Source organism: Mus caroli, chromosome 4 (genome assembly GCF_900094665.2).
Source record: "Mus caroli chromosome 4, CAROLI_EIJ_v1.1, whole genome shotgun sequence".
NCBI lineage: Eukaryota > Metazoa > Chordata > Mammalia > Rodentia > Muridae > Mus > Mus caroli.
This window is the reverse complement of record NC_034573.1, coordinates 119,127,762-119,146,892: the sequence shown is the minus strand read 5'-3', so window position 1 is coordinate 119,146,892 and position 19,131 is coordinate 119,127,762. Positions and strand designations below refer to the sequence as shown.

The window sequence follows — 19,131 nt, the reverse complement described above, 5'->3', positions numbered from 1 at the left end:
AAAAACAAACAAACAAACAAAAAACCCTGAAAGTTATATAACTCAACATTACCTCACTATCTCAATGGACTGGTTTTTGGATCCTATGTCTTACCTTTAATTATTTGTTCAATTTTAAAATGTGAACCAACAGCCTACCTGCTCAGCAAAAAAAGCCCCAAACCCAAGCAAAGCCTTGCACTTACTCGGGGTATGAAGTACTCATCAGCGCTGAACTTGTAAAGCCACTCGTCCAAAAAGTGGAACAGCAGAGACTGCAGGTCGTCCCCTACAGAGTGGAAAGGACCACAGCAGGCGATGTTAGTAAGGTTCAGAATCCACCCTGAGGCTCTTCCTGCAACAATACACTCAGATCATGAAGAGCAACGTCACTCATGCCATAACTTTTCCTTGTGAATAGAGCAGTTACCTTGGGTTTCTACTTCCACGGTGCGGAGGGGCTCCACAGTCCCAGTATCTGTCATGTAACCAAACATGGCCATGGCACACTGTTCAAATGCTTCCTCCAGAGTGTCTCCCCATGCGTGTAATCTAAAAGTTACAAAGTTTAAATTACAACAAATAAAAGGGGCCACAGTATGTGCATAATCAATTACAAGACAGAAAATCCCACAGTAAAGCAAAAGAAAATCAGCTTCATAAATATAAACTATATGTCTAATTTGACGACACCCACATTGGATGTTTTTAAATCATCATTTCAGATTTAAAACAACAAAATCAAAGGAGAAAAATGGAAATACACTTGGGCCAGAAGGTAAAGATACTTGCCACCAAGCCTGACACTGCAGTGGAAGGAAAGAACTGACCTCTGACTTCTGCCCAGACACCATGGCACTCATGTCTTTTACACACATACCCCACAAATTAAATGTAATTATATGCTGGGGCACACCTTTAATCCCAACACTCAGAAGGCAGAAAAAGGCATATCTCTACAAGTTTCAGGCTAGCCTGGTCTATATAATAAATTCCAGGCCAGCCAATGCTACACAGTAAGATCCTATCTCAAAAAAGAAAAGATGGAGGGGCTGGTGAGATGGCTCACAGTTAAGAGCACTGGCTGCTCTTCCAGAGATCCTGAGTTCAGTTCCCAGCAACCACATGGTGGCTCACAACCATCGGTAATGGGTTCTGATTCCTTCTTCTGGAGTGTTTGAAGACAGCTACCGTGTACTCATATACATAAAATAAATAAATCCTTAAAAAAAATTAAAGCATTCATTCTATTTAAAGACAGTTTCAAAGAACAACTCTTGGTGTACTCACTGGACATCAGCCGTATGATCCAAATCTGAGGGAGAGAGGGAAAGTGGGTAAATCACTGAACTTGACTCTCAAACCCTACAGAAGTAACTCTAGAGTACTGACAGGCAGCAAACACTCTCGTTCACTGCTACTCACTAAGAGCATCAGCCTAGCTGGATAGCAGGTTCATACTTAAATCCTAGTATTTAAGTGGCTAAGGCAGGTAGAGTATAGATTCCAGCCCAGCCTAGGTTACTAAGACAACCTGGGTACACAGTAACAGCCCATATCCATTCACTCACTCATTCGTTTCTGAGTCAGGGTTTCTCTGTGTAACCCTGGCTGTCCTGGAACTCTCTCTGTGAGCCAGGCTGGCCTCGAACTCAGAGATCTGCCTGCCTCTGCCTCCCAAGTGCTGGGATCAAAGAAGTGTGCTGCCACCGCCAGCAATAACACCACTTCTTTGACGGGGGTGGGGGAAGGTGATGGCTCAGTGACTAAATGCTTGTACTTGCTGTACTGGACCACATGTGGAAAGAGAAACTTGACTCTGAAAATTGTCCCTTGACTTCCGTATGTATACTGTGGCACATATACACTTCCATATGTATACTGTGGTACATATATATATATATATATATATATATATATACATCCACATCCCCCTTCTTATACACAGGCAGTATGATACAAGTTCTGATCTTGAGAACCCATGCTAACATCACACACATGGCACACAGCAGCACAAACATCCACCCTCCTAGTGCACTGACAAGAACCTGGAGGAGGAAACAAGCAACTACAGACTGGTGGTTCTCAACCTGTGGGTCTCCTAAGACCATGGGAAACCACAGATATTTATTTACATTATGATTCCTATCAGTAGCAAAATTACAGCTATGTAGTAGTAACAAATAATTTTATGGGTGGGGTCACCACAACATAAAGAACTGTATTAAAAGGTTGTAGCATCAGGAAGGTTGAAATATTCCTGGGCCAGCTAGCCTGGCTTACCAGTGCCCAAGAGACCTTGTCTCAAAGAAAGCAGAAAAGGACTGACGCCCAAGACTGTCTGACTTCTATGCACGTGTACTCATACACACTGACACAGCACACCTATGAAGTAAAGTTAAAGCAAACAAAAATGATAGTGATGGAGAGGTAGTCCACCTATTAGGAACACTTGCTGCTCTTGCAGAGAGTAGGGATTTGGTTTCTAGAACCAAATGGTGGCTCACAACCACCTTGTAACTCCAATTCCAGGGGATCTGTTGCCTTCATGGGTACGAGGTACACATATGGTGTATATATATATATATATATATATATATATATATATATATATATATAATATCATATATGCATATGGTGTATATATATATAATATCATATATGCATATGGTGTATATATATATATCAAAACACTCCAACAGATAAAACATAAGCAAACCTTTTTAAAAAATTATGAAACATTTCTTAAAAGTAGGAAAACATGAGGCAGTTAGGCCTTTTGCTATGTACTTAATAAACTTAGCCCTCTCCTAGTTCAAAAACAAAATCACCTACTTCTCAAGTTTATATTTAAATGATGGATAACTTGTGGAAAGTACCAAGGCAGGAGGCTTTTGGTATTTTGTCTCATCTTGCTTTGGTTTTAGACACAGGGTCTCCCTATGCACTTCAGGCTAGTCTGATCCTCCTGCCCCAAGTGCTGGGGTACAAGCATGTACCACCATGCCCAGCTTCTTCCAGGTAGCCTAAAATATCTAAGTTGTGTGCAGCAATGGGTCCCTGCAGTCCCAGCTTGAGTTTGAAGCCAGATAATCACTTGAGCCCAGTTCAAGGCCCACCTGGGTGATACTGCCAATTTCATGTTGGTCAGGTGTCTTATATATATATATATTGGCCTCTCAGAAAATATTTCCTATCATCAGTTACTTTTCCTGACTAACTAGTCGAATTCTGAACACAAAATAGTTCAGGAAAGCCAATTGCACAGGATGTACAATGAGCGTTCCTACAGGACAGACAGACCACAACAGCTCTACTGCATGCCCTACAGCATCTCCTCCTTTTCCATCTGTCCGTTGCCTAGTCTATGGTTTACATCAATTCTTTTCACTTGTTTTGCTTTGAGATGGCGTCTATGGCTGTAGTCCTGGCTGGCCTGCAATTCGCTATGTAGACCAGCCTGGAATAGATTGTCTTGCCTCTGTCTCCAGAGCTCCAGGATTAAGCATGTGTGCCACAGCAACCAGCAATTCTCCCCACTAGCAGGAATTCTCAGAGGTCACTTAATGTAAGCCCTGAATGCTGCTTGGGGATGTGGCTCAGTGGTAGAGTACTTGCCTAATGTGTGCAATGTTCTGGATGTTATAGTGAGCATGAAACACAAAGTAAAGCAAAGAGATGAAAGAAGGGAGGGAGGGAGGGAGGGAGGAAGGGAGGGAGGCCTGGAGTCCATAAAGAACAGTAAAGCTGGTAGACTTGGTAGTTCGACTAAGGTTTTCAGTAGACTTAGACAGGGGGATCACAAGTTTGAGGCCAGTCTGATATATGTATTGAGCTCACGTGTTGAGGTACATAGAACTCCATGTTTAAAAATACCACAAACCCCAATGAAACTAATTTTAAAAGGAGGAGGGAGCTGGGAATGGAGGTCACTGGCAGAGTGTTTTCCCTGCTACAACAAAATAAATAACTGATATAAGCATTATCATAAGTCTGCAGAACTCTTAGTAGAATACCTGAATCAAAACACTGTAATTAACCAAACTCTAGCATGGCTTCTAACAGCATAAGGCCACATCTTTAGATAGAGCAGAAGCCTTAGTTAAAATCCTTGCCTGAGGAAAGCCTGATAAAAGCTGTAGAAGTCTCCCTTTGTTCTAGCCAATGCTTGATAAGAGGCCCTGAATCTCCCTATTTTACAGCAAGTACCAGAAAAGCCGTAAAACTGTGACTCTGTATCCCTCCCAGCTCTGAACAATCTCCCTAAAGACCTGTTCTTTGAAATGTTATCATCCCCACAACCAGGGCCTCCTGTCTCCAGTCTGTGGGAGGCTAGAACTCAAGCTTCTAAAAGTTCCAGGGAGCAGGCCTAAGTGGCCTTGGCCCTGCTGCATCGCCGGCGACTACAGTGACTAGCCCTTTGTACTCTGTCCCTCCTCTGACTGTAGGAGCCCTTGCTCTGTCCCCCCTCATTCTCCGTGTAGAACCACCGTCTCTGTGAACTGGAATGACTCTCAGCTCTTATGGCGCCTGTATTTAATCATACTCACTTCGACTTGTGTCTGCCTGTGTGACCTTTGACTGGGATAAACGAGCTAGACATAAAGGAACCAAGAGCATGAGTCCACTCATGTGAATCTCTAACACAGAAAACTCTAGTCCAGAAATCCAAACTATAACAATGGTGGCTCCAGGGATAGGAGGCTGGAAAGGAACTGAGGAAACTTTCTAAGATGACAGAACTGGTCTATCTGGAAATTAGGGCTGCTTACACCGGGAGATCTGTTTAGCAACAATAATAATCTGAGCCAGGTGTGGTGGACCATGTCTGTGATTCCAGCACCAGGTAATCACCTAGTGAGTTCCAGGCCAGTGAGGGTTAAAGTGAAATCCTGTCACAAAAAAAGGAAAATACTTAACACTTTACTGGGGCATATGTAAATTACACTCAATTCTTTCAACTTTTTAAAAAAGATGATACATTGCTATATAGGTTGGTTCTCCAATTTTTTAATGTCAGGAACCCTATACTCAGACTACTGTAACTATAGCTCAGGGGTAGACTACTGCCTAGCATGTCCATTAAAGAGATTTCTTTATTTCTAAGACAGGGTCTTACTCTGTGGCTCTAGCTGTCCTGGAACTCACTATGTGGACCAGGATGGCCTCAAACTCAATACATTCCCCTGCCTCTGCCTCCAGGATGCTGTGATTAAAGGTATGGAAGCTGACACAAGAACTTTAAAAAAGGAAAACCCAGCAATTTCAAAGTATTCATTTAAAAATAACAATAACCCCAATTTAACACAAATTACATTTTATGAAAAACTAAATTGTCAAAAGTTGTGTTTTTTGTTTGTTTGTTAAAATTTTTTTGTTTAGACAGGGTTTCTCTGTGTAGCCCTGGCTGTCCTGGAACTCACTCCCAGGTTGGTCTCGAACTCAGAAATCCATCTGCCTCTGCCTCCCAAGTGCTGGGACTAAAGGCGTGTGCCACCACTGCCTGGCTAAGTTTTTAATCTTTCAAAAAAAAAAAATTAACGTGATGTAAAAGTTGCAGTACATAATAAGATCCAGTCTTGGGCTGTGGACACATACGTACGCACGCACAGAAAAAGGTATCTCTTGATTACTCTAACCTGGTCACACATACTGGGAGAAACTCGAGGACAACCCAGAAATTACTTTAAAATACAACTAATGTATAAGTATAATTTACAATGATAAATGTTGGGTCAGCGCCACACCACTTAACTCTATCCCCAAAGGTAAGTGTGATTCGGGCACACGTGGACTTTTAGAATGGATGGGGGCAGGGGGTACGGCCTCGGGTTTCTTCATTCTCTAGTAAGGTGATCTTTTTCTTCACTTTCCCTCTAAATTGGGTACACAGAGGGGCACACTGTGATCACGCCAGAGCACCTGTAGGGCAAAGAAATGGGCGAGGCAGGAAGCCGCAGGTAAGCAGCCGAGGTTGTCCGAATGCAAGAGAGGTGGGCCACCTACTCACATTCATACTTTCGATTGACTGGAGGATACTTGTCCTTGGTCGCCTTCTGTTCCTCCGTCAAATTGTAATCTCTAACATCTTCCTCCTCTTGAGCCATGATTGCGGAGTTGGTACTCTTACTTCCGCCCTTCATCAGCCAGACTTCGGCCCCGCGCCATAACTTCCGCTCTACACCCCACCCCCTTGGCAGCGGGTCTAAAAGGACCAGGACTCCATTCTGCGAGCTGGCGGAAGGATATACCCGCTGGCGGCTGCCGGGCTGCCAGGCTCGGTCCTGCCGCTTTTATAGCATGTTTTAGAGGCCAGCACCTTATTTCTTGCACTCATCACTATTAGTACCGAGGGAGTCGGTTAAAAGACGCCACCTTGAATTAGGCACCTGTAAGTCTAAACGGTGATGCGTTTTCTCCTCGTCTGGCCCTCCGAGTTGCTAACCAGACCCGGAAACACTTCCAAATTCTTTCGCTACCCTGAGGGGGTTGTCAGCATAACGGCCCGCTAAGAAGATGGCTGCGCATGAGCGTGGAGGGTGTCTGTCACGTGACCCGCACGGGCCTCGTCCCGGCAGGCGGGGCGCGCGCGCAATCCGTGGAAGTCTCCCTACTGTGGTGGGGGGGTGGAGGGGGAGGGAGAAGGGGCGGAGCGCGCGCCTCGGGACTCGGGAGAAAACGACTCTCGAGCGTCTCCATAGGCCGCGAGGCGGATGCTCCGCCCACCCCTCCGACCCGCGCTTCCTCATTGGCCGGTGTTGGCGCGAAGGCACGCGAGCCGGCCCCCCACGCACGGGCCGCAGGAAACAATAGAGGCCGCGCGCGCGGAGCGGAGCGCTCGTAGCCTCCCCGCCCCTCCTGCAACGCACGACCCCGGGATCCCCCAACCCCTCCCGGCTCGCCTGCCGCCATGGCTGACAAGGAAGGTGAGTGTGCCGAGGCCGGCTCGGGAGGGACGGTGCTGGCTTGTAGGGCTGTGTCGTGGCCTGTTATGCGGCCTGAGACGGAGAGCAGGCCCGACTCTGGCGAGCCTCGTCCCAGCGACGCCGGCCTGAGGACTGAGCTCCCCGGCGGGGCGGGCTAACGGCGCAGCAGTTCCTCTGGAGCGGATGCGAGGCGACGCCAGGTCTCCGGCCTAGGCGACTACGAGGCTCCCTGCCGGTCCCTCTGCCTGCCGGGACTCGGGGCGCCGCTCTCCATCCCCAGGCTCGATGCGCAGGTCTCCTCCCCGGGTTTGGCGGACTTGGCGCGCGCCACCGTGCTTCGTTCGAGGTTGGACACCATCGGCCCCGAAGGAGTAACGGAGTGTCCGGCTGGGGTGGCCCCAGGACTTCCGGCCCGCCGCGGCCGACAGTGGCGTTGGTGCCCGCGACCTGGGAGATTAAGATGAATCTCCATTTCGTTGTCAAAATCCGGGCGCTACGCCGGTGGCTTGGAGAGGTTTGTGCCCTTACCGTTTATATTCGCTAACTTGATTTGTCTTTTAAAAACATTTTAGCGGCCTTTGACGACGCAGTGGAAGAACGGGTGATCAACGAGGAGTACAAAATATGGAAGAAGAACACCCCTTTTCTTTATGATTTGGTGATGACCCATGCCCTGGAGTGGCCCAGCTTAACTGCCCAGTGGCTTCCAGATGTGACCAGGTGACGCGAATCTCTTGAATATTTTTGGTAGTTCATATATTTCAATTTTTTTCCCTCCAGTCACTCAGGGGGGACATAATCAGAGCCTATGAGTAGTATTTCTTTTCCTCGACTAAAAATAATGTCAAAAACAGAAGATCATTTTGTAATTTGCCCTGCAAAGAAAACATGCTCTGTTGTTGTCGTTGTTTGGTTTTTTCTTTCTGTTTCTTTTTTTTTTTTTTTTTTAAGTCATTATCTCTGTTTGCATGAATACACTGAAGCCAGAAGAGGTCATTGGATCCCATTACAGATTGTTGTGAGCCACCATGTGGTTGCTGGGATTTGAACTCAGGACCTATGGAAGAGCCGTCAGTGCTCTCCAGCCCTGTTTTTGTTTTTCCCCTCAGCACTGAGTTGAATAGCCATTCTTAAGACTGGAGTTGGCCGTGTGATATAAAACTTGAACCTTTCCAAAAGTTATTCTGGGTCCAGTTTATTCAACAAAACATTTGATTTCTCAAGTCATTTATTAGGTTAATAAATAGCAAGATAAATCTGGGGTCTGCCTAACTGAAGTGGGGGCGGGTGTTTTCAGCAGTAGTGTGTGAGGTTTTAGAGCCTGGAAGGGGGTGGGGGGGCTGAAGGGTTGTAATGTTTAGTGATTGAGACCTACTGATGGGGACTTTGATCCTCAGCACAGAAGGTTGGGTGGGGGCACTGGGACCCTACAGCGAAATTGCATACACAAAATGACTAAGGAAGGGGAAAGTCTGTCAGCATGAACTACCAGACTGGCTTGCTGAAACAAGTGGCAATCCAAAGATGGTGGATGTGGGTAATTACTGATATAAATTTGGCAAAAATGTACTGAATTCTTTTGAAACTCGAGAGTTAAGATACGTGCAGAATTCAATTATGAGGCTGATGGAGTTCAGCATGTAATAGAAATTTGGAGTGAAGAGTTGTTTTGGTTTGAGGGCTAGGAATTGAACCTTGTGCATGGTAAGGAAGGCAGTACCGTCTGCAATACATCTCTACTGTCATGGAAAGTTCATGTGCATTTTACTAGTAACTTATGAATGAGGCTGCTGGGCTGGAGAGATGGCTCAGCGGGTAAGAGCACTGACTGCTCTTCCAAAAGTCCTAAGTTCAAATCCCAGCAACCACATGGTGGCTCACAACCATCTGTAATGAGATCTGACTCCCTCTTCTGGTCTGTCTGAAGACAGCTACAGTGTACTTAAGATATAATAACAAATAAATCAAGGATGAGGCTGTTGCCTTTGCAGCAGTGTGGAGGGAGATGGAGACCTTTATCTGAAGGGTGTTGAGCAAATCCATGCAGGCACCCAGAAGTTTGGAGCTGGACGTTTTTTTTTCATACATAGGAGTCTTTGTTTTGCCTGCATGTTTGTCTGTAGTGTGTGAGTACAATGCCTGCAGAGGTCAGAAGAAGGCTGGAACACTCTGAAACTGGAGTTACACTGTTGGGAGCTGCCATAGAAGTGTTGGGAATCAATTCCTGAGAGAACAGCCAGTGTTCTTGCTGCTGAACCAACTCTTGCGCCTGTGGAATTGGGAATGTATTAGATTAAAAAACTAGTTGGGAGTTCAAGCTTAGTAGAGTTATCTCTATCTGTTCTCAGTGGTTGTTAAACAGTTTGTGTTGAGAGGGTCTGTGGTGCTGCGTACCTGTAATCCCAGCACTTAAGAGGCAGAGCAGGAAGATGAGGAGGTGAAGGCTAGCCTATGACAGACCCTACGAAAAACACTTGTATGGTGGTACAGGTCTGTATTCGAGCACTCGGCATAATGGCGGCCTGGGTTACATGACCCACCTCTGGCCTCTCCAAACTGTGTGTGTTGGAACAATGAGTCCCAAATTTTAGCTATTACATGATAGTTCATTATAGGGTCCCCCTCCTTCTCCCACACACACTTTTTAAAAAAACTATTGGGGGGCAGAGAGACAGGTCTTTTTTGTTTTGTTTTGTTTTTTTCTTGGAGACAAGGTTTCTCTTTATAGTCCTGGCTGTCCTGGAAGTCACTCTGTAGACCAGGGGGACCCAAATTGAAGTTCCTGTTTCTTGGGCACTTAAAAGTACACTCTCTATCTAGAATGTTGTACTGGCTTCTCTTCCTTGATATGCTTAAAGTAGTTGGCTTTTGGCATTTCCTAGCTAGCTTATTTAATCCCTTTGGCGACAATTGTAAGCTTTCATTAATCCTACTGGTATAGCCTCTTTCCCATCTAGACTAAGAGTTTCAAATTGTAATGTACAACATAGTCAGCTGCAGGTGTTGTAACTTTGTATCTCCTACCCTCCAGGGCTTCTGATGATAGAACTGAGAACGTGCACTCCTTCCCTTTATCCGGTGGTACGGGTACTGTTGGTCTAGGACCATGCTTTCAGAAGCTCTGCTTTACCATGGAGATTAATTTTTACAGGAGAACACATATGTTATTAAGCTGTGGCTCTTATTTGAAACTTAATATTCCTTGTTGCTTACAGTATAAAATCTAGACTGCCTTAAGTTGACATTAAAGAAATTGGGACAGTGATTTTAATCTCTTTCTAGGTTTCCACTTCCAGAGCTAGAATTATCTCAGCCGTATTGCTTGATTTCCCCAAATTTCAGATGAATTAGTATTGTGGTGTTTAAATCTAGCCCAGCCCATAATGTATTGGGTTGTTTTTTTGTTTTACTGAATTGAACCTGGGACCTCATAGATACCAGTTTCACACACTACCACTGAACTGTATTGTATTCCCCAGCTGTTAAGTTCCAGTGGTTTTGTGTGCCTTTCGTGTGGTGTATACTGCCTAGTATTTATGTCACTAATTACTTTTTTTTAATTGGCTCTTTTATATGTGTTTGTGTTGTCTTATTTTGCTTTCTGTTGCTGTGATGAAACACCATGAACAAAAGAAGCTTGGGGAGAAAAGGGTTTGTTTCAGCTACAGTTTAATCCATCGTGGAAGTTCAGGGTGGGGGCTGGAACTGAAGTAGAGGCCATGGATGAACATGGCCTCTGTCTTGTTCAGTTTGCTTCTTAGATAACTCAGAATCACCTGCCCCGGGATGGTACTGCTCACTGTGGGCTAGGTCCTACATAAATCATTAATCCCAGAAAATGCTTCCACAGGGTTGCCTACAAGCCATTCTGATGCCGGTACTTCTTCAGTTTGTATTCTCATTTGTTTGACTACGTGTACGTCAGTGTGCCACTTTGTACCTACCTGGTACCTTGTACTGGGTACCTGGAGGCTAGAAGAGGGTGTCAGGTCCTCTGGAACTGGAGTTCTACACACTGGTGAGCCAGCATGTGGATGCTGGAAACTGAACCCAGGTCCTCTCCAAGAACAATGGCTCTTGATCACTGAGCCATCTCCCCAGTTCCTGTTTCTAGCTCTTTAAGAAGAGTGCTTGCCACCAGGCTGTGGTGGCACACACCTTTAATCCCAGCACTTGGGAGGCAGAGGCAGGCGGATTTCTGAGTTCGAGGCCAGCCTGGTCTACAAAATGAGTTCCAGGATAGCCAGAGATACACAGAGAAACCCTGGTGGGGAGGGGAATGCCTGTCTTGTTTTTTATTTTGTTTTGAATTTAGGAGTTTGTATATTTTGTCTGTGTGTGTATACATACGCCATGTATGGGTTTCCTGAGGCCAGAAAATGGCATTGTAGGTCCCTCTGGGTCTGAATTACCTCCGTGTGGGTATTGGGAATGGAACCATGTCCTCTGGAAGAGCAGCCAGTTTTCTTAACTGCTGAACCATCTCTCCAGCTCCAGGGAGTCATGTGTAGTCATCTATGTTTTCAGATAGGAGTGCACGTAGCCTGGTGATAGAATGTTTGAGTGAATGTATTAGGTTTGAGGATGTGGGCCAGTGGATAGAGCAATTGTGGAAGTGAGAGGATCCCAGTTCACATCCCAGCACTAGTATAAATAGCACACTTGTAATTCCAAGAGGCAAACAGGATCATTAGAATACGCTAGCTAGACCAGCAGAACTGGCAAAGCTGGGTTCAGGAGAGTTAGTTCTTGAGTCTATCTGGAGTAAAAAGATAAGCCAGAAGCCCGTTGTCCAGTTCTGGCCTCCACATATGGAAGCACTCGCATGATAGATGTGTACACACAGAAAGGGTGGTGAGAAAGACAACGCTAGGTTTAGGGAGAAGTAACAGGAAAACCAAACTACTTCCAAAGTGTCTGGACAGTGCCTTTAGTAACTAGGAGCACAAGCAGTGTTGGAGCAGTGTATTTAGTGTTCTCTATTGCTTACTTGAAAAAGGGTTTTTCTGTGTAGCCCTAGCTGTCCTGGAATTCAGAGCTCTACCTGCCTCTGCCCCTGAGTGCTGGGACTAAAGGCCTGCCACCATTGCCTGGCTAAATGTTCTTTTTTGTGAAGTACAAGAACTCTTGGTTTTATACCATAGTTTCTCCTCTCTTTCTGTCTCTCTCATCTCTGCTCAAAGTTCTTGGTAAACAAGAATATATTGGCTTTTTAAAAAAAAAAAAAAAAGACGGGCAGTGGTGGCACATGCCTTTAATCCCAGCATTGGGAGGCAGAGGCAGGCGGATTTCTGAATTTGAGGCCAGCCTGGTCTACAAAGTGAGTTCCAGGAAAGCCAGGGCTACACAGAGAAACCTTGTCTGGGAAAGGAATATATTGGCATATCTAACAGATATATTGGCATATCTAACACTTATTTTCTTTTCTTCTTACCCATTATAAAGAGTGTATGGTTCACTTGTTTTTTTGTTTGTTTGTTTGTTTTTTGGTGTTGTGGGGTTTTTTTGTGGGTTTTTGTTTGTTTGTTTGTTTGTTTGTTTTTTGGTGTTTTCGAGACAGGGTTTCTCTGTGTAGCCCTGGCTGTCCTGGAACTCACTTGTAGACCAGGCTGGCCTCAGAAATCCACCTGCTTCTGCCTCCCGAGTGCTGGGACTAAAGATGTGTGCCACCACGCCCGGCGGTGTTAATTCACTTATTTATTTCAATAAACTGGAAGAAAAGTAAGTTTCCTTGGAGTAATTCTAAATTTTTGGCTAAGGTAAATAAAACTTGAGTGCTGTATTTGTGCCTTAGTAGAAGGCTACTAGAAGTAGGAAATAGACTGCCAGGTAGTCAGTGGGTAGAGGTGCCTACTGCCAAGCTTGCAACTTAAGTTTGGTCACCTGGACCCATGGGATGGACGGAAAGAACTGCTTTATTTATTTATTTATTTATTATTTAATTCCATTGTGGGGAGGGAGTTATGCATGTTGTAAGAGAATGGGCATGCTCAGGATCTGCCGGAGCTAGCCTTTCCAGTGGTTGTGGGTTACTTGACATGGGAGCTGAACTCAAGTCCTATAAGAAGAGCAGCATCCACTATAAATATGGTTTTGTCCCACTTTTTTAAAAGTGGAAAATAAGGGCTTTGGTAGTGATTCAGTCAGTAAAGTACTTGCCTCATAGGCACTGGGGAGGTGAGGTCAGTCCCCAGCCCTCACAGGCAGGGAGATTCCAAGATGGGAAGCAGGAGGATCCCTCAGTCTCACCAGCCAGGCTAACCTCCAGGTCAATACAGTAAGCCTTATCTTTTTATTTATCATATGTAAGTACACTGTCGCTGTCTTCAGACACACCAGAAGAGGGCGTCAGATCTCATTTCCGATGGTTGTGAGCCACCATGTCCATGTGGTTGCTGGGATTTGAACTCAGGACCTTTGGAAGAGCTGTCAGTGCTCTTACCTGCTGAGCCATCTCGCCAGCCCCAAGCAAGCCTTATCTTAAAAGAAATAGATAGAAGGCATCTTAAGAGTAGTGCCTACTTGTCCTCTGGGACCCACACGTTCCTGTGCTTGAACTTAAGGAGGGCTCTGGTGGGTTTGTCTTAAGTAGGAAGTAGTTCTCACTATCTCAAGAGGGGATTGTTTGGATTTTTGTTTTGTTGTTTTGCTATATATGTACATTGCTGACTGATATCCTGAGTTACCAACTTGAATAATGGTGATTTGTTTTTACAGGCCTGAAGGGAAAGATTTCAGCATTCATCGGCTTGTCCTGGGAACACACACATCTGATGAACAAAACCACCTGGTGATCGCCAGTGTCCAGCTCCCTAATGATGATGCTCAGTTTGATGCATCCCATTATGACAGTGAAAAAGGAGGTAGGACTCTTCAGGATGGAAGAAGTAATGGTATATGGGTTATATCTTCATTAAGGAGGTATAATTTGGTTAACCAGGAAGACATTGACCCAAAGACAGAAATTAGTTCATAGATGTGGGTTGCTACACCTTTTTTTTTTTTTTTTAAATGTGTGCATGTTTTTTCTACATATATGTCTGTGCACTACTTGTATACTTGGTGCCTGTGAAGGCTGGTAAGGGGTATCAGATCCCCTGGAAGTGGGGTTATAGACATTTGTGAGCCGTTGGGAATTGAACCTGGGCCCTCTGGAAGAGCAGCTAGTGCTCTAAATCACTAAGCCATCCTCCTAGCACCATATTGAACTCAGGACCTCTTTAAGAGCAGCCAGTGCTCGTGACCAGTGAGCCATCTTTTCATCTCCCCTAGGTTTTTTCCACGTACCTGAGATGAAGACTAGATGTGTGGTGTGGGTTTCTTTGCTCTTCTGACATCTCTTAAACTAAAGCACATGAGGCAGGAGGATCACAAGCTGTGGCCAGCCTGGGCCTAGTGATCCCCATCAGAAGAGAAAATGTTTACACAGAACCCAAGTATACAGTGTGTCTGCTGCTCTAATTCCATGGGGTCTAGGGGCAAATTAATAAAATCATCTTAGAAGGTTAACTGATTAGGGTGGGGAGAAAAACACAAGATTATGGTTTGTTTTTGGAGACATGGTTTCTCTGTGTAGCTCTGACTGCCCTTGTCACTCTAGACCAGGCTGGTCTCAAACTCAGAGATCTGTCTGCCTCTGCCTCACAAGTGCTGGCTGGGATTGATTCTTAGGCATGGGCCACCACGTCTCAGCCACTCAGTGACTTAGGACAGTGGAAATGACTGTGGTCATGCATAAAACGTTTCAGCAACCTGTTTTTTTTTTTTTTTAGGAGAATATCCTAACTGCTCACAAACACTTCTTTTTCTAGATAGGCATTGATAACTTATGTCCCTGTGATGGTTTATGTATTCTTGGGTCAGGGGGTGGCACTATTAGGAGGTGTGGCCCTGCTGGAGTAGGTGTGTCACTGTGGGCATGGGCTATAATACCCTAGTCCTAGCTGTCTGGAACTCAGTCGTCCACTAGCAGCCTTCAGATGAAGATGTAGAGCTCTCAGCTCTGCCTGCACCATGCCTGCCTAGATACTGCCATGCTCCCACCTTGATGATAATGGACTGAACCTGTAAGCCAGCCCCATTAAATGTTGTTCTTTTTTTGGGGGGTGGGGGTTTGAGACAGGGTTTCTCTGTATAGCCCTGGCTGTCCTGGAACTCACTTTGTAGACCAGGCTGGCCTCGAACTCAGAAGAAATCCGCCTGCCTCTGCCTCCCGAGTGCTGGGATTAAAGGCGTGCACCACCATGCCCAGCAATGTTGTTCTTTATAAGACTTGCCTTGCTCTTAGTCTGTTCACAGCAGTAAAACTAAGATAAGCCCTCACACCAAACAAACCATCAGAAAAGGTAGAGTCGGTAGGAAAGTTGCCTTGAGTAATCCCTGGCTCAGACAAAGCTGCAAAAGTACATGGTGGGCTACTTTTACTAACACTGGTGATCCTGGGTAAGCAGTGCCTAGGATGTGCAGAGCTCTTGGGGCGGCTTCTAGAAATTTAGCAAGAATTTGACTTTGGGCTAGGACAGGGATAAAAGCAAACTAGAAAAAAATAAACTGGCTTCAACCTCAGCATTGGCTGGGCTGTTACAGTGCTGTCCAATTGTCTTTTTCTTTTCAATCCTCGCTCCCTCCTTGAGAGCAGTTGACTGGCTGAGCTGGCTTGGTCATTAGTATGTACTGGTGATTAGCAGAAAGAACCCTTCATTATGTGTAAGTTTATTTCAGATCCAGCTATTGGCCTGGATTGTACCTGTGCAAATTTGTCTGGTCATTTTTTGAAGTTTTTCTCTGGTATATGGTTGGTTGAAGGAGGAAAGCTCTGACTTTAAGCGTGAGGGTGGATAGAGATCCTGTTGTGGGTTTTATGTGGATCTAACCTCTGAATCCAGTTCTATCAGTTTATTGGTTTGTTCTTTTTGTTTGTTTTGTTTTGTTTTTTTGATGAGTTCCTGGGTAATTGAACCAAGTGTTCTGTGTGTTTAAGGCTAATGTTCTTATCACTGAGTTATAGCATCAGCTCTAAATGAGGTAGATCTTGTTTACATTGTATTTGAGTACAGGAATTGTAAATCAGTGGAACGCTTTAGCAAATCTGAAGCCCTGAATTCAGTCACTTTTACCACAAAATACTGGGGTTTTGTTAGATGAATGTGCATGGTGACACATTCTTAAAATCATTGCCCTCCAGGCTGAAATAGAATGGTCACAAATTCAGGACCAACCTGGGCAACAGAAATGAGTCTTGTTTGAAAAAGGAAAAAAAAACAGATCAATAAGCCAGCTCAGCAGGTAAAAGTCTTTGGAGCCCATGGTAGGAGAAAACTTGACTCCCAAAAGTTGTTCTTGTCACTATGTATGTTAGGAGCTTATACACATCCACCTGAATGTGTGTGTGCAGTAATCTACAAACAGAAAAGTAAAGGTTTTGTTAATTTGGTTGGTTTTGGTTTTTGAGACAGGGTTTCTCTGTGTAGCCCTGGCTGTCCTGGAACTCACTTTGTAGACCAGGCTGGCCTCGAACTCAGAAGAAATCCGCCTGCCTCTGCCTCCCGAGTGCTGGGATTAAAGGCGTGCGCCACCATGCCCAGCCAGAAAAGAGAAGTTGAGGATGGAGCTCAGTGGGTAAGTTGTTTGACATACACAAGGCACTGGATTCTAAACCACATATAATGGTGTGCATTTGCAAGGTAGGGGTAGAAGACTGGGCATTCAGAGGGGGTTGAGTACTTACTACATATGGGACTTTTTCTTTTTCTTTTCTTTAAGATTTATTTATTATTATATGTAAGTACACTGTAGCTATCTTCAGACACAACAGAAGAGGGCGTCAGATCTCATTTCCGATGGTTGTGAGCCACCATGTGGTTGCTGGGATTTGAACTCAGGACTTTTCAGAAGAGCAGTCAGTGCTCTTAACTGCAGAGCCATCTCTCCAGCCCCAGGACTTTTTCTTTTTAAGATTTATGTATATGGGTGCTCTGTCTGCATGTACACCTACTGTCATTACAGATTGAGAGCCACCATGTGGTTGCTGGGAACTGAACTCAGAACCTCTTATCTCCTCAGGGTTTTTATTGGTACCTAAGAAAGAGGTAGTGTAGGTAGAATATGTGGTGTGGGTTTCTTTGTTGGATTGGATTCAATAACTTGTAATCTCATTTTGCATGAGTGGTCTACGAGTGAAGGTGCGCATGTCCATGCCAGCACATTCGGAAGTCAGGGTCTTCCTCTGTCACTCTCTTGTTTAATCCTTTGACATGGTTTTGCTGAATTGGAGGCTTACCCTGCCAGCTAGGCTGCATGTATGTCTTCATACTCTCTTCCTGGGTTTACAGAAAAACCTCAAGTCATACCTGGCCTTTTATGTTAGTGCCAAACTCAGATCTTCATTCTTGCTGTGTAGCAAACTTTGTACCCAGTGAGCCATCTCTTTGTCCTCCAAGGTCATTTAATTTGTAGTGTGTGTGTGTTGTATTTTACTTGGTTTTGAATAGGCTCTCATGTAACCCAGGCTGGCTTAAACTTGGAGTCGCCATCCTTGCTTTGCCTCCGAGGTTCTGGGAGGGATTAGGCTAGCAAACCTGGCTTCTGTTGTTTTTGTTTTATTTTTGTTTAAAAACTGTACAGTTATAAATTAACTTTTCCTCTAATGTCCTCCAACTTTTTTGTCATTTCTTTGAAATGCTTTCCTGTTCCAAAGAGCTCAAAGTAATCTTTTTTTTTTTAAAGTACTTTAACTGATAAAACTTTGGTCTTTCTGTTTATTTTGCTGGTATGTTTATGATTAGAATTAATCCCCTTCCCTGAATGTTTATCTTGCTTTGGAGAGTGGGGGGTCAGCATGCTCTCTACCCCGAGCTGCTTCCTTTGACTACAGTTTTGTTTCGTGTATTGGTGTAGGTGTGTGCCAGATGAGGAAGGATTATCATACATTAAAGGCAGTTGTCTGCATATTGAGTCCCTGAGTGAATTCTCAAAAGGGCTTCTCTGTCCCCCCAAAAAAGAAGCAGTAATATGAATAACAGCTGTAGATTTTTTAATTTGATTATCACAATACCCCAGTGTTACATACATTATTTTTCTCTCCATTAAAGTAATACTTTACAGATCACAGAGATTAGGCTTGGTATTTAAAAGGTGTCGGGGAGTGGTGACTTTGTTGATCTCATCAGCGATGGGCAGAGTTATGTCTATCTAAATTAAATTCTTTGAGTGCTGGGTTGTATCTAAGTGGTAGAATTTACTAGTCTTGGGTCTGTAAGATCCTGGGCTCTATACCTAGCACCACAGACACAAAAAGAAAGTGTTTTGAGAGATTATTAGGTAAATAATTCCCTACCTAAAAGATGAACTGCATTATAAAAATTCATTGATTGATTGTGGGAAAAATGATTTGATTATTTGGTTTGTGCTGTTAAAACATATTCTTTGAGATTCCACTAAATTTATGGCCTAGAAAAGTGACTCATTAGAAATCAGAGTGACAGAACCTCATGTGTGAATAATATTAGTTTAGAAGGATGCACGTGTTCTGTCTGGGGTATTGGAGATGTTCAGCGAGTTTTTCGTTGCTGTTGTTTTTGTTTTATTTCTGTTGTTTTGTTTGTTTTTAAACAGGGTCTCTTTGTGGTCTAGGCTGGCCTGAGACTCCCTTAAGTAGTCAAGGCTCACTGTGAACTTGCGATAATCAAATTAACCTTCAGTTTACCTTTTTGTTTGTTTTTTAAGGGTTGCTTTTATTGTTGTTACTATTAATGTATATGGGTGTTTTCTCAGCATGCTTGTCGGTGTGCCTAGTGCCTGTGGAGATGAGAACAAGGTATCAGATCCCTTGGAACTGAAGTTAGAGGTGGTTATGGGCCACTGTGTGGGTGCTGAGTATCAAACCCTGGTTCCTCTTGGAAAGCAGCTGTTGCTCTTCACCAGTGAGTCCTCTCCAGCCCATTGGGATGTTCACTGTGATCTGAATAGTACTTTGGTATTCACAGAGATCTGTTAGATTCTGTTCTGCTTTGGTTTAGTTTGAATGGTGTTTTGCCTTTGAATGTATGTTGGGGGGGGGAATAGAAAGAATTTTTTTACTTTCAGTGAGCTTTTGTTACTATTTTAGACCTTTCCTGTTTTTTTTTTTTTTTTAAGTCTTTTTTTTTTTTTTTAGATTTATTTATTATATGTAAGTACACTGTAGCTGTCTTCAGACACTCCAGAAGAGGGAGTCAGATCTTGTTAC

At 44.3% G+C, this 19,131-nt stretch overlaps 2 protein-coding genes across 4 annotated transcripts in view; one reads left to right on the top strand and one right to left on the bottom strand.

The window, feature by feature from the left end:
- Zbtb8os (zinc finger and BTB domain containing 8 opposite strand) overlaps window positions 1-6,463 on the bottom strand; it is an 11,176-nt gene extending 4,713 nt beyond the window's left edge. Inside the window, exons 1-4 of one of the 3 annotated variants that reach the window (XM_029476110.1) lie at window positions 6,369-6,463; window positions 1,270-1,294; window positions 410-531; window positions 186-268 (exon numbers count right to left, since the gene is read on the bottom strand). In XM_029476110.1, the coding sequence (XP_029331970.1) occupies window positions 186-268; window positions 410-482 (156 nt within the window). In that variant the 5' untranslated portion in view covers window positions 483-531; window positions 1,270-1,294; window positions 6,369-6,463. The other 2 variants (XM_021159422.2, XM_021159421.2) reach the window with 2 other exon arrangements.
- A 297-nt stretch (window positions 6,464-6,760) lies between these two features.
- The window catches only part of Rbbp4 (RB binding protein 4, chromatin remodeling factor), a 26,617-nt gene continuing 14,246 nt past the window's right edge, over window positions 6,761-19,131 (top strand). The window contains exons 1-3 of the mRNA XM_021159409.2: window positions 6,761-6,905; window positions 7,478-7,625; window positions 13,623-13,768. Coding sequence (XP_021015068.1) covers window positions 6,890-6,905; window positions 7,478-7,625; window positions 13,623-13,768 — 310 coding nt within the window. The 5' untranslated portion in view covers window positions 6,761-6,889. The remainder of the gene's footprint in view (window positions 6,906-7,477; window positions 7,626-13,622; window positions 13,769-19,131) is intronic.